This window comes from Paramormyrops kingsleyae, chromosome 7 (genome assembly GCF_048594095.1).
Source record: "Paramormyrops kingsleyae isolate MSU_618 chromosome 7, PKINGS_0.4, whole genome shotgun sequence".
In the NCBI taxonomy this organism is placed as follows: domain Eukaryota; kingdom Metazoa; phylum Chordata; class Actinopteri; order Osteoglossiformes; family Mormyridae; genus Paramormyrops; species Paramormyrops kingsleyae.
In genome coordinates, this window is record NC_132803.1 from 2123953 (window position 1) to 2137257 (window position 13305).

Here is a 13305-nt window from a genome sequence, read left to right on the forward strand (position 1 = left end):
AAAGCAGGAACTGATAAGACTGTTCAGTGACCAGAAGTGCAACATTAAGAACGTTTAGGGAAGAGAGAGAGGCATCAGACTAGTAGAGGAATTCCTGGAACAGACAGGTCTTGAGGCATTTCTTGAAGGTGGAGAGGAACTCTGAGGACCGGATGCGGTGAGGCAACACATTCTACCATCGAGGGACCACACGAGAAACACCTGGAGTGACACTTCTCATGTGGTGAAAGGAACTCCAAATGGTATTGGCTTGCGGATCGAACAGGGCAAGATGTGAAGCGGGTCTTAAGGAGCATCTTGATGGAGATGGGTGCCTGTCCATTAATAGATACGTTGGCCAGAACCGTGGATTTGAACTTGATGCGATCATGAAGAGGATTATTGACAATGGAAATAGACAAGGAGGGGTGTTACATGAGGGCATTTAGGGTGATTGAATGCCAGACCAGCTGTCGGATTTTGAATTATCTGCAGTTGTCTGACAGCACAAGCTCGAAAGTAGAGAGTTGCAGTAGCCTAGTCATGATGTAAAGAGTTCCTTGGCCAGAAGCTGAGCTGCATACTTAGACAGAACAGGCTTGATCTTCCTAATGTTATACAGGGTGAATCTGAAACATCAGGACAGTACTGTTATGTGCCAGCAAAGGACAGCTGGTCGTTGTAATGATTGTTTCTTATAATGCTTTTGTTGTGAGTTGATAGTGTTTCATTTGGTCCAGGAGGGGGCACTCCTGGCTCACGGGAGTAGCTTGTAATAAAGAACTCAAGCCTCATTTTGTTGTGCTGGATCATAATTTTAGCAACTTTACAGTCATCTATCATTACCCCTAGGTTCCTGGCGGACCTTGATGGAGACAGTGTGGATGATCCAAGCTGATCAGTGAAGTCATGGTGCATGGTAGGGCTGGCAGGGAAGACAAGAAGCTCAGTCTTAGAGAGATGTAACTGGAGGTGAAAGCTCCTCATCCAGGTTACAATGTCAGCCTGGCATGCAGAGACCTGAGTGAAGATCATGGTATTGGGTGCGTTCGACTTGGGCTTAGGTCTGTCTGCAGCTGACATGACGTGGAGCGCGATCTGCCGGTGGCTGCAGGGGTGGAGTATAAACTGACTGCAGCCAAGTCGGACAACTTCTACTGCTCCAAGTAGTGTGTGAGACCTGACTGCAATGGCAGCACTGCCAGAAGGATAATGATTAAACAAATAAAGCAGCGCAACATTACAGTAACTAACAATAAATAAACCATCATTTAAACTTTATTTTACAAGGTAAATTAACTGAAAACCAATTCTCACTGCTTTATGTGCTTTTCAGGAGAAATAGCAGATAACTTCCTGGGATACAAACGTCATGCGTGTAACTAAACTCTTCAGCCAATAAGGGCAAAGCCAAAAAAATCGAACCATGATGCATTGCGTCAGGACTAGAATGCATTGCTTTAAGCCAGCGCTGTAAGCGGCTGCATGAAGTCAAACGCACCCATTGTCAGGAGGAAAGGTCAGGCATAACTAGATGTCATTGGCTGAGTAGTGGTAGGAGAAGTCATGTGACTGGATGATCTGATCCAGAGAGGTAATGTAAAGAGTGAAGAGGAGGGGACCAATTTGTGTGGGACACTGATTGTTACCCTCATGTGATTTGGACACCTCTGCACCCCAAGTCACTTGGAATGATCTGTCTTATAAGTATGAGTGAAACCAGTGCAGAGCAGTCCCTGTGATGCCAACTTGAGAGAGGGTGATCAGGAGTATTTGGTGATTAACTGTGTTGAAAGCCAAAGAGAGGTCTAGCAGGATCAGGACAGACGACCAGGATGCAGCTCCTGCGGCCGTCAGAGTGTCCACAACAGCAAGGAGGTTGGTCTTGGTCAAGTGTCCAGGTTTGAAGCCAAACTGAAGAGGGTCCAGGAGGTTGTTCTTTATGAGAAATTCAGAGACTTTACTTGGGAGAGCACGTTCAAGAGTTTTGGACATGAATAAGAGACTGGCCAATAATTCTCAGTCCGTGACGGGTCAAGTGAGGTTTTTTTTTAAGCTGTGATGTTACACATGCCTGCTTAAATGCGGCAGGGAATGTGCCAGTTGTAAGAGATGAGTTAATTAGGTGAGTCAGTGCAGGGGTTAGTGTGGGAGAGACGGTCTGGAGGAGATGGGAGAGGATAGAGTCCAGAGGAAAGGTCGTAGGTCGGGGAGCGAGTAGGTTAATAGCATCTGGGCTGGTGAGGGGGGTGAAAGAGTGAAAAGAAGGCCCATGCATGTGGGGGTGCATGCAGGTGGAGGATAGGGGGAACTAGCTGTCAATATCTGGTAGCTTCTCATGGATGAACATGGCAAAAGCAACAGCAGGGTCAACTCATTCATCTGGGTGGTGGGTGAGGAGAAGAGTTAAGGAGGACGTTGAAAGTGAAGAATAACTTGCGCGTGTCTGTGGTGGCAGTGGTCGTGTCCTAGTAGTAGGTGGATTTGGTGGCAAAAATAGAAACAGAAAACAATGATAGAAGTGATTGGTACTTGGCCAGGTCCATAGGATATCTAGTTAAGCATGATTTTGTTCTGGCCATCCTATGTTTCGACCCACAGTCTGACACTCACAGACTTGCTCATGCAGACTGACACATACAGACTGACATAAAGATTGTCACACACACATTCACATGCACAGACTAACATAAAGACTGTTATACTTGGACTGACACCTCACAGACTGACACACACAGACTGACTCCCCTGTGCCTGACCCCTGACCCCAGGTTCTGGCTGGCAGACTGCCCCCGCACCGCAGAGGTCGTGTCCTTTGGCAACCTGCTGTACCGTGAGCTGACGGCGGTTCCCTACATGGCTAAATTTGTGGTGTTTGCCAAGATGAATGAGGCGCGGGAGGGTCGTTTGCGATGCTACTGTCTGACAGACGACAAGATGGACAAAACCCTGGAGCAGCACGAGAACTTCACCGAGGTGGCCCGCAGTCGTGACGTCGAGGTCAGTTGGGGGGTGCTGACATTGAATAAACTGCACATACAGCCCTTTTCCAAATGTGTTATTCATACAGCTACTGTATTTATTAAATTAACGATCTGCCTTAACTGTGGTTTTCAAACAATTTGCATTTGAGATGTGTAAACTTATTGGTAACGCTTGACATTAGCTGCATCTTCATAATGCATTGATTGAATATTCAGAGGACCTTCATAATGCATTTTTAAGGCTTTCATAGAACAATCATAAGCAGCATGTTAGTATACCATAACGTCTTTAAGCATTATTTTCATAATACTTAAAATGAGCAAGAAGACAGCTGTAATTTACATTAATAACAAATATTGTAATTGTATAATTATATAAGATTGTTATTAATGTATGCTTTAGGACATGTTAAGGTATACTTAAATCCTGCTTATGAATCTTTTATGAATGCATTATAAAGGTGACCTTAATTTCTCCCAGTACATTCTAAAGGTATTATGAAGGTGCGGTTAACATAAAGCATTACCAACTTATCATATGTACTTGTTCCAGAATCAAGACAAAACTCCACAAAAAATAAAAGGTGAAACCAGCCTGAAGCACAGATCAGAGTGCAACAGGTCTGAAGCAGAGGGCAGAGTATACAAGCCTGATTCACAGGGCAGAGTTTGAAGCAGATTAGAGTGTGACAGGTCTGAAGCACAGATCAGAGTGCAACAGGTCTGAAGCAGAGGGCAGAGTATACAAGCCTGATTCACAGGGCAGAGTTTGAAGCAGATTAGAGTGTGACAGGTCTGAAGCACAGATCAGAGTGCCACAGGTCTGAAGCAGAGGGCAGAGTATACAAGCCTGATTCACAGTGCAAAGCTTGAAGCAGATTAGAGTGTGACAGGTCTGAAGCACAGATCAGAGTGCAACAGGACTGAAGCAGAGGGCAGAGTATACAAGCCTGATTCACAGGGCAGAGTTTGAAGCAGATTAGAGTGTGACAGGTCTGAAGCACAGATCAGAGTGCAACAGGACTGAAGCAGAGGGCAGAGTACAACAAGCCTGAAGCACAGGGCAGAATGTGACAGGTCTGAAGTACAGATCTGAGAAGAAGCACAGTCTAGGGTACAATAAACTTGAAGCAGAGAGCATGACTGAAACCTACGGAACCAGTATGGTGACCCAGGAGAAAAATATATATATTGTGTGGCCATGAGATAGTTAAGTAGCGGCTATGTCTTTCTTAAAGCGCGGGAACGAGTTAGATTTCCGGGATGTTGTATGCTGGTCTGATGCACTTGTGGATGACGCCTTTAGGATGTTAACATGTGTTTTCTCACAATTATGTTATCAATTTAAAAAAAAAAAAAATTCTTTATAAATTATACTTACTTTTATCCACTCTCGAAGTTGTCCATGTGTTTCCAGGCATTCGGAAATCTCGTGGCCACGCGTTATTAATTCATGGCCACCACTTAATTATCTCATGGCCACGTGTTATTAATTCATGGCCACCACTTAATTATCTCGTGGCCACGCAATTTTTTTTTTCTCCTATGTCACCAGAGGGGCTCCATAGAAACCACAGCCAGGGTGTTTCCATTATAAAGAAGCTGAAAGGAGCAGTTTCTTTGTGCTGACTCATTGTCTCCCCCTGCAGGTGATGGAGGGTATGCCACTGCACCTGGAGTGCACTGGGAACCTGATGCCCATGAGGAAGGCAACTCAGCAGCCCCGAAGCTTCTGCTTCCAAGCCTTCAAAGACAACCGGCTTCCTGTTTCTGTTAAGGTGTGTGCTCTCTTACTGTCAATGTGTCCACCTCTATCTACTTCAATACCCGTCTACCACATTGTCCACTTCTATCTACCTCAATACCCGTCTGTCACACCGTCCACCTCTGAATGCCTAAGAACATGCCTATTGCACAGTCGGACTCTGCCTCAGTAGACGTCTGACATACTGTCCAACTCTGTGCCTCAGCACCCATCTGTGTCACTCTCTGACTCTGACTGCCTCAGTACCTGTCTGTCACACTGTATACCTCTGACTGCCTCAGTAAACGTCTGTCACAGTCTGATTTTGCCGTCTGTCAAACTGTCTGACTCTGACTGCCTCAGTACCAGGCTGTCATACTGTCCACCTCTGACTGCTTCAGTACCTGTGTGTCACACTCTCTACCTTTGACTATTGCAGTACTCGTCTGTCATACTGCCCATCTCTGACTGCCTCGGTAAATGCCCATCACACTACCTGAATCTGCCTCAGCACCTGTCTGTCACACTGTCTGACAGACTGCCTCAGTACCTGACTGTCACAGTATCCACCTCTGAATACCTCAGTAACCATCTGTCACACTGTCGGACTTTGCCTCAGCACCTGTCTGCCAAATAGACTGACTCAGGAGCCGTCTGTGTCACTCCCTGTCTCTGATTTCCTCAGTACCTGTCTGTCACACTGTCCACCTCTGACTGCCTCAGTATGTGTCACAATGTCCACCTCTAACTGCCTCGGTAAACGTCTGTCACACTGTCGGACTTTGCCTCAGCACCTGTCTGCCAAATAGACTGACTCAGGAGCCGTCTGTGTCACTCCCTGTCTCTGATTTCCTCAGTACCTGTCTGTCACACTGTCCACCTCTGACTGCCTCAGTATGTGTCACAATGTCCACCTCTAACTGCCTCGGTAAACGTCTGTCACACTGACTCTGATTGCCTCAGTACCTGGCTAACACACTGTCTGACTCTGTCGGCCTTAGTACCTGTCTGTGACACTGGCTGTATCTCTTTGCCGCAGTACCCATCTGACACACTGTCTGGCTTTGCCTCAGCACCTGTTTGTGTCACTGTCTGACTTTGTCTGCCTCAGTAACCGTCTGTCACACTAACTGCCTCAGTACCTGTCTGTCATATTGTCCCCCAACTGCCTCAGTACTCATCATCCAAACTGCCTACCTCTATTTACCTCACTACCTGTCCTTCACGCTTACTGTCACTTTTCTTTTGGTCTGTCTGTTTCAGCATCTGGTTCACTTCCTGTCCTGTTTGGTTCTATGTGCCTTTATCACTCTAACTCGCTGCCTGACAATCTCTGTCTCTGGTGCTCTGTGTGCTTGTCATGCTTGTCTTCCCCTTGTTTTTTGTGACTGCCTTATCACAGTCTACCCTCCCAGGACCACATTTACGTCATATTTCCACTTTAACTGTTTTTTTTTTGGTCTGCATGTTAAACTTTCCCAGGGTCTGCCTGCTCGTGTGTATGTCCGTCTCACTGTCTCTCTCTCTCTCTCTCACCGTCTGATCTCACAGACGACCAGGTAAATGTGCAGGTAAATCTCTTGGCCTCGCTTTCGCCTGCCTTTCGCCTGCCTTCATCCCTCCTTTCCCTGTGGTTCTGCTGTTGCATTCATTTTGCAGGTCTAACGTCCTCCCTTCTGATTCCTCTACTCTCTTTTTCTCTCCTCCATCTTCTCTCCATTCTCCTCTGTGATCCGTATCCCTACCTCCCCCTCCATCTCTCTTCTGTCCTCTTCCTGGTTCTTCCACTGTCTCAGGTGAGAGACAACACTAAAGAGCCTTCTGGATTCCTGACATTTCTGCGCAAGTCCACCAAGTATGAGGACAGCCAGCACGTCCTGTGCAACCTCAATATCACCATGCCACCCTGTGTCAAGGTAGCCACTGAAGATCATTGCAGTCTTGCCCACATCCAGTAGGATGTTAGGTTACATCTCTAGCTGTGTGGAGTTTAAGTCAAGGGAGGTGATGTTACATTTATACAATTCCTTGGTGAGACCCCACCTAGCATATTGTGTGCAGATTTGGTCACCATACCTTAAAAAGGACATTGCTGCCTTGCATGCAACGGAGGGCTACGAGAATGATTCCTGGTCTTAGAGGAATGTCTTATGAGGAGAGGTTAGCTGAGCTGAATCTGTTCAGCCTTGAGCAAAGGAGACTAAGGGGGGACATGATCCAGGTCTATAAGATTCTAACAGGTCTGGATGCTGTTCAGCCAAATGGCTACTTTAATATTAGTTTAAACTCGTGGCCATAAGTGGAAATTAGCGGGAGAACATTTTAAACTGAATTTGAGAAAACACTTCTTTACACAGCGTGTAGTTAGAGTATGGAATAGTCTTCCTGTTCAAGTAGTGCAAGCTAAAACCTGGGCTCCTTTAAATCAGAGCTAGATAAGATTTTAACAATTCTGAGCTATTAGTTAAGTTCTCCCCAAACGAGCTTGATGGGCTGAATGACCTCCTCTCGTTTGTAAATATCTTATGTTCTTATGTTCTTAGGCGACCTTCCTGTGCAGTGTAATGGGGCAGGCTGAGTGATGTTTATGTCCTATCAGTTCATGTGAGGTTAAATGACCTCTCTGTCCTCTTACTGTGGCAGGTTGCAGGTGGAGAGGAACGTAGACGGACGCTAACTCCACTGGCTTTGAGGGAGCGATATAGCGCCCTGAATGAGTCGGCCCTCGGTAAGACGCCCCCTGCTGGTGGCTCTGCTCGGCTCTACCCCTTGCCTGTGCGTGTGCTCATGCATGAGACCTGGCCATGCGCACGCATGAGGCAGGAGGTGCTCAGGGCGCCCCCTGCAGGCCGCAGCGAAATGCACCGTGTGCATGAACCCCTCAGGTCTGCTGCTACCACAGGACACGGGGGCAGGGATGCTAGACAATGTGATGGCAGTGGAAATGCTGAGGGCAGAGCAAGCTGGCGGAGCTGGTCCACTGTCGCAGGCTGCGAGCTGCTCACTGAGCTCTGCTGTTGGTAGCAACGGGGATCTGAGCCCATGGGGTTTTGATTCAGCAGCACATCACTTACATGGAGGAGGACGCTGGATGGGCCAGTTAACATGAAGGCAACCCGGGATCAGGACCAAAACCCTGGGGCTGAGCCAGGCCAGACGACACAGGCTGAGCACACAGGCCATGCTGGCACAACATACAAATGCTGAATTCCATTTTTACGGTTTTGATGATTGTTTATCAATATTATTGACACCATTTTCATATTTTTAAAAAATAATGAGAGGGATATAATCCCCCTGCATGTTCTGTTGATTTTCCTGCAGATATTGTGAGTGCAAAAATAGGCAGCATCTGAACTGTTCATAGTGCATGTCTGAACCCTGTAGTGGGCCAGTCAGGGAGCTCCCCCCGCCATGATGGGCCATTTGGGGCATCCTCCACCTCGTCATGGGCCGTTCAGAGCGTTCCCTGCAATGAGCCATTTGGGGTGTCCCCCACCTTCCTCCCTGTGATGGACTGTTTGGGGAGTCCCCCACCTTCCTCCCTGTGATGGACTGTTTGGGGTGTCCCCCACCTTCCTCCCTGTGATGGACTGTTTGGGGTGTCCCCCACCTTCCTCCCTGTGATGGACTGTTTGGGGTGTCCCCCACCTTCCTCCCTGTGATGGACTGTTTGGGGAGTCCCCCACCTTCCTCCCTGTGATGGACTGTTTGGGGTGTCCCCCACCTTCCTCCCTGTGATGGACTGTTTGGGGTGTCCCCCACCTTCCTCCCTGTGATGGACTGTTTGGGGTGTCCCCCAACTTCCTCCCTGTGATGGACTGTTTGGGGAGTCCCCCACCTTCCTCCCTGTGATGGACTGTTTGGGGTGTCCCCCACCTTCCTCCCTGTGATGGACTGTTTGGGGAGTCCCCCACCTTCCTCCCTGTGATGGACTGTTTGGGGTGTCCCCCACCTTCCTCCCTGTGATGGACTGTTTGGGGTGTCCCCCACCATCCTCCCTGTGATGGACTGTTTGGGGAGTCCCCCACCTTCCTCCCTGTGATGGACTGTTTGGGGTGTCCCCCACCTTCCTCACTGTGATGGACTGTTTAGGGTGTCCCCCACCTTCCTCCCTGTGATGGACTGTTTGGGGAGTCCCCCACCTTCCTCCCTGTGATGGTCTGTTTGGGGAGTCCCCCACCTTCCTCCCTGTGATGGACTGTTTGGGTTGTCCCCTGCCTTGTTCCCCAAAATGGGCCAGTTGAGCCGTATTCTGCTTTGTGCCCCCTGATAGGCAGTCAAGTGTCTCACGCCTTGTTCTGTACAATGGGCAGGTCAGGATATTCCCCCACCTTGTTCCCCATGATGCGCCAGTCAGGGCATCGCCTGCCTTGTTCCACAAAATGAGATATCGAGTGCCCCTTCTCTTGTTCCCTGTGATGGGCCGTTTGAGGCATCCTCCACTTCGTGGTCCACGATGAGCCATTCATAGTGTCCCCTGACTTGTGCCCTGCGATGGGCTGTTCCCGGTGTCCCCCGCCTCGTGCCCTGCGATGGGCTTTTCCCGGTGTCCCCCACCTTGTGCCCTGCGATGAGCTGTTCCAGGTGGCCCTGCGATGGACTGTTCCCGGTGTCCCCCGCCTCGTGCCCTGCGATGGGCTGTTCTGGGTGGCCCCCACCTCGTGCCCTGCGATGGGCTGTTCCGGGTGGCCCCCATCTTGTGCCCTGCGATGGGCTGTTCTGGGTGGCCCCCGCCTCGTGCCCTGCGATGGGCTGTTCTGGGTGGCCCCCGTCTTGTGCCCTGCGATGGGCTGTTCCGGGTGGCCCCCACCTCGTGCCCTGCGATGGGCTGTTCTGGGTGGCCCCCGCCTTGTGCCCTGTGGTGGGCTGTTCCCGGTGTCCCCCGTCTTGTGCCCTACGATGGGCTGTTCCCGGTGCCCCCCGCCTTGTGCCCTACGATGAGCTGTTCCGGGTGGCCCCCGTCTTGTGCCCTGTGGTGGGCTGTTCCCGGTGTCCCCCGTCTTGTGCCCTATGATGGGCTGTTCCCGGTGTCCCCTGCCTTGTGCCCTACGATAAGCTGTTCCGGGTGTCCCCCGCCTTGTACCCTACGATGAGCTGTTCCGGGTGGCCCCTGTCTTGTGCCTTAGAAGCTGCCACCTTGACCTTGTACTTGATAGAGGGTTGGGCAGTGGATATATGGTTATATAGTTTTAGGTCTATATTATACCATAATATTTCCCAAATAACAGTCCTAATACAGTAAATGTGTCAGGGATAGAGCTGACATAAGGTGTCAGTACAGGCATAATACTAATATCCTTTGCTGTAGGCTGACAGTGTGCTTGTCTTGCAGCCTCAATGAAGGCTATGGAGAGGGCAGAGCTAAAGATGACCCTTATTTCTGAGCAGCTCGGCCTGAGCTGGGCAGGTCAGTGAGGCTGTGTGTGTGTGTTTGTGTTTAATGAGTGTATTTCATTTGAAATTCATGCTGGGGGAACCATCTTAGGTTCAGCTAAACGTTTACTTCTGAATGTATGTATTTTGGATCATTGACAGTTCACAATCTTACTAGCAAGTGGATATGTGTTTATGAATGTGATTATGCATGTCTCTCATGTGTTTCATTCCAAACAATTGTCTGTACAGAACTGGCACGGGAGCTGCAGTTCAGTGTGGACGATATCAATCGGATCCGGGTGGAGAATCCTAATTCATTACTGGATCAAAGCTCCACCTTACTCAACCTGTGGGCTGCTCGTGAAGGGAAGAGGGCCAAGAGTGAGTGTCCCTCCATAATGTGCCTGCCCAACAACCTCCCCTAACTGTGAACCAGCCCGTCACCCTCCCACACACAGAAATACATGCAGGCTGATGTGTGTATTGTGTATGCTGCCCGTCTTCCCCCAGTGGAAAGCCTGTATATGTCTCTGAGGCGCATCGACAGGGCCGACATTGTCAACTCGCTGGAGGATCAGCTTCTGCAGGCTGGGGTGGTTCTGGAGGAGGGGGCATGTCGGAATACTGACCGTGACTCCCTCCTGTCCCCCCGAGTGACTAATGGTAAGGAAAGATACCCCTGCTCTCCTCTATGATCAACGGTAAGGAATGACCCCCTCCCCCCTCTGTATCCAGTATGAAAAAACAGTGAGGAATCACCCCCCCCCCCCCACCACCACACACACTGTATGCAGTGTGATAAAAAAGTAAGGAATGACCCTCCCCCCCGCCCCACTGTATTCAGTGTGAAAAAATAGTGAAGAATGACACCCCCCCACACTGGGTACAGTGTGATAAAACGGTGATGAATGACACCCCACATAGTATTCAGTATGACAAAACAGTGAGGAACAACCCCCTCCCCCCTACTTTATCCAGTGTGAAAAACTAAGGAATGACCCCCCCCCCCACACGCCCACAGAGTCCAGTGTGTTAAACCTGTCCAATATGATAAAAAGTAAGGAATGACCCCTGCACTGGATCCAGTGTGATAAAGAAGGAATGCGTTGCCTTGTGATCTCACACTTACGGGTCTGTGATTAGGCTGTTTTCAGTGAAAGTACAGGCAGGGGTGCAGCAAAGGCGTGATGAAAATGAGACAAGCTTGTGAGGCCACTGACAAACGATGGGCTGTGGTCAGTTTGAAGCCATGGATGTGGTTTGGAAGGAGTGTGGTCTCATTCATTGAAAGATAAAGATTTGGAGAGAGCTCCACTCCCTTATTCATGGACATGCTCACCCACGGCCCCACCCACCATCAGCGGTTATGACAACCACAGCAGGTCTGTACTCGGAATGGGAGCTTGTCAATACAAATATTTGTCTACACTTTCAGCTATTACAAGCTATTAATGTCTCATATTTATACCTAGAAGGGGTAGTGCTGTGTCAGTCATTTCCGGATATGGGCGGGATGTGCCTGTATGTGTGTGTGTGTGCCAGTCTGTGTTGAGGAACAGACCGCTTCCTGCGGTCCTGTCATGCTGCAGTACTTGTTCCTGTGCCCGTCTTCCTTCCCCTCTCTGTTTCTCTGGATATGCCATCAGCCGCCCAGCCGCCTAACCTTCCTGTCCACAACTGTCCTCACTGACCTCTGACCTCCGGCCTCATGCCGACCTCATGCTGTTTCCCCAGCTGGTGGTGCCAGTCTGGGACTTTCTGTCCTTCTTGTGACGATCTGTGACTCTTCCTCTGCCCTCTGGGCTCTTTGCATGCCGCATGCCGCATGCCGCATGCCGCCGCACTTCGGGCGTGCTCATTCCCCCAGCACATGCATGTTCTGCTAGACAGGCTTCTCCAAGGTGTGCTGACTCATGCATTGTGCTCTCTGTGTCCTTCGGTTTTCACAGTGCCGTTTCCCAGCTGTTCTTTCTAACAATCTGTGCGCTCTTACCTCACTGCCCCATGTGTTACTTCATCAGAAGAGATCAGGCTGGCCCAACATCTGGGGCCCATTCTGTGTTTCTATCCATTTCGGTATGTGTGTCTTCCCCTGGTGACCTCTCTCCCATGTGTCAGCTCACACCTGACTTTTTTTCTGTTGCATTTGTACATTGGGTGTTTGCCTGAATGTTTTTATGTGGCTATTGTTTGTGTGCGTTTCCATTACTGTGCAATATTTACATGTGACTACAAGTATAAAAGGTAGCTTGTACATGTCTCAGTGTTGGTGTCTGAGTGCGTGCACCCCTTTCTCATTACTAACTCCTCCATCTCTCAACCCATTCCTGTTACATTACTCACTCCTCCCTCTCTTAGTCATCCCTCTCTCATTTCTCATTCCTCTCTCTCATAGCCTATCACTTACATCAGTGGTTCCTCCTCTTTTTCACATACCCCTTTACTTGTTGGTTCATCCCTCTCTTAGGCTTGGCCATTCTTTTCATCAGCCCATCCTTCCTCTCTTAGCCCATCTCTTGTCTCTGGCAGTGTTGATTGCCTGCCAGCCATTTCTCCCTCCGATATAGCAGACCTCTTTCTTTGTCCCATGTTTGTTCTGTCAGTTGCTATTCCTTCTCTCAGTACTGGCTCCCTTTCTGTTTTTAATTGGTTAACCTCTTGGTATTAATAGTGGAAGCAATACCATGAACTGACAGGTGTTACAAATTTTCAAAACAGGTATTAATGTTCCTTACATTAACGGAAATATTTGTCAGGTATTAGTCATTTGTGAAACAATGCTCTGATTCGGGTATCATTTGGCTGTGAAGCAGGGCCATGTGTCAGGTTTCAGTTACCTGTGAAGCAGAACTGTGTATCAAGTATCAGTTACTTGTGAAGCAGAACTGTAAGTCAGGTATTAGTTACCTCTGAAGAGACACTGTGTTTCAGGTATCATTTAGCTGTGAAGCAGTGCTGTGTGTGAGGTATCAGTTACCATTGTCAGGTATCAGTTACCTGTGAAACAGAACCAGGGTCGGACTGGGACTAAAAAACAGCTCCCAAATAGGCCCACCAGCTAATACTAATCAAGCTTTAGACAAACCCCAGATTTGTATGTTAAGTGTCAGTTCCACAATAGCCCACCACAGAAAGACAGAAACAAATTGCACTTAAATGGAAAACAATGAGATTTTCCCTCCCCAAATTTTTGGTTTAACATAGAGCTTTATTTAGCCC

General features: G+C 48.9%; 1 protein-coding gene across 2 annotated transcripts in view; it reads left to right on the forward strand.

Moving 5' to 3' along the window:
* The window catches only part of LOC111851468 (ankyrin-1-like), a 78450-nt gene that overhangs the window by 52940 nt on the left and 12205 nt on the right, over positions 1-13305 (forward strand). For both annotated transcript variants that reach the window (XM_072714010.1, XM_072714011.1), the window contains exons 31-37: positions 2751-2979; positions 4613-4741; positions 6504-6623; positions 7351-7435; positions 10043-10117; positions 10336-10467; positions 10597-10749. In XM_072714010.1, the coding sequence (XP_072570111.1) occupies positions 2751-2979; positions 4613-4741; positions 6504-6623; positions 7351-7435; positions 10043-10117; positions 10336-10467; positions 10597-10749 (923 nt within the window). The remainder of the gene's footprint in view (positions 1-2750; positions 2980-4612; positions 4742-6503; positions 6624-7350; positions 7436-10042; positions 10118-10335; positions 10468-10596; positions 10750-13305) is intronic.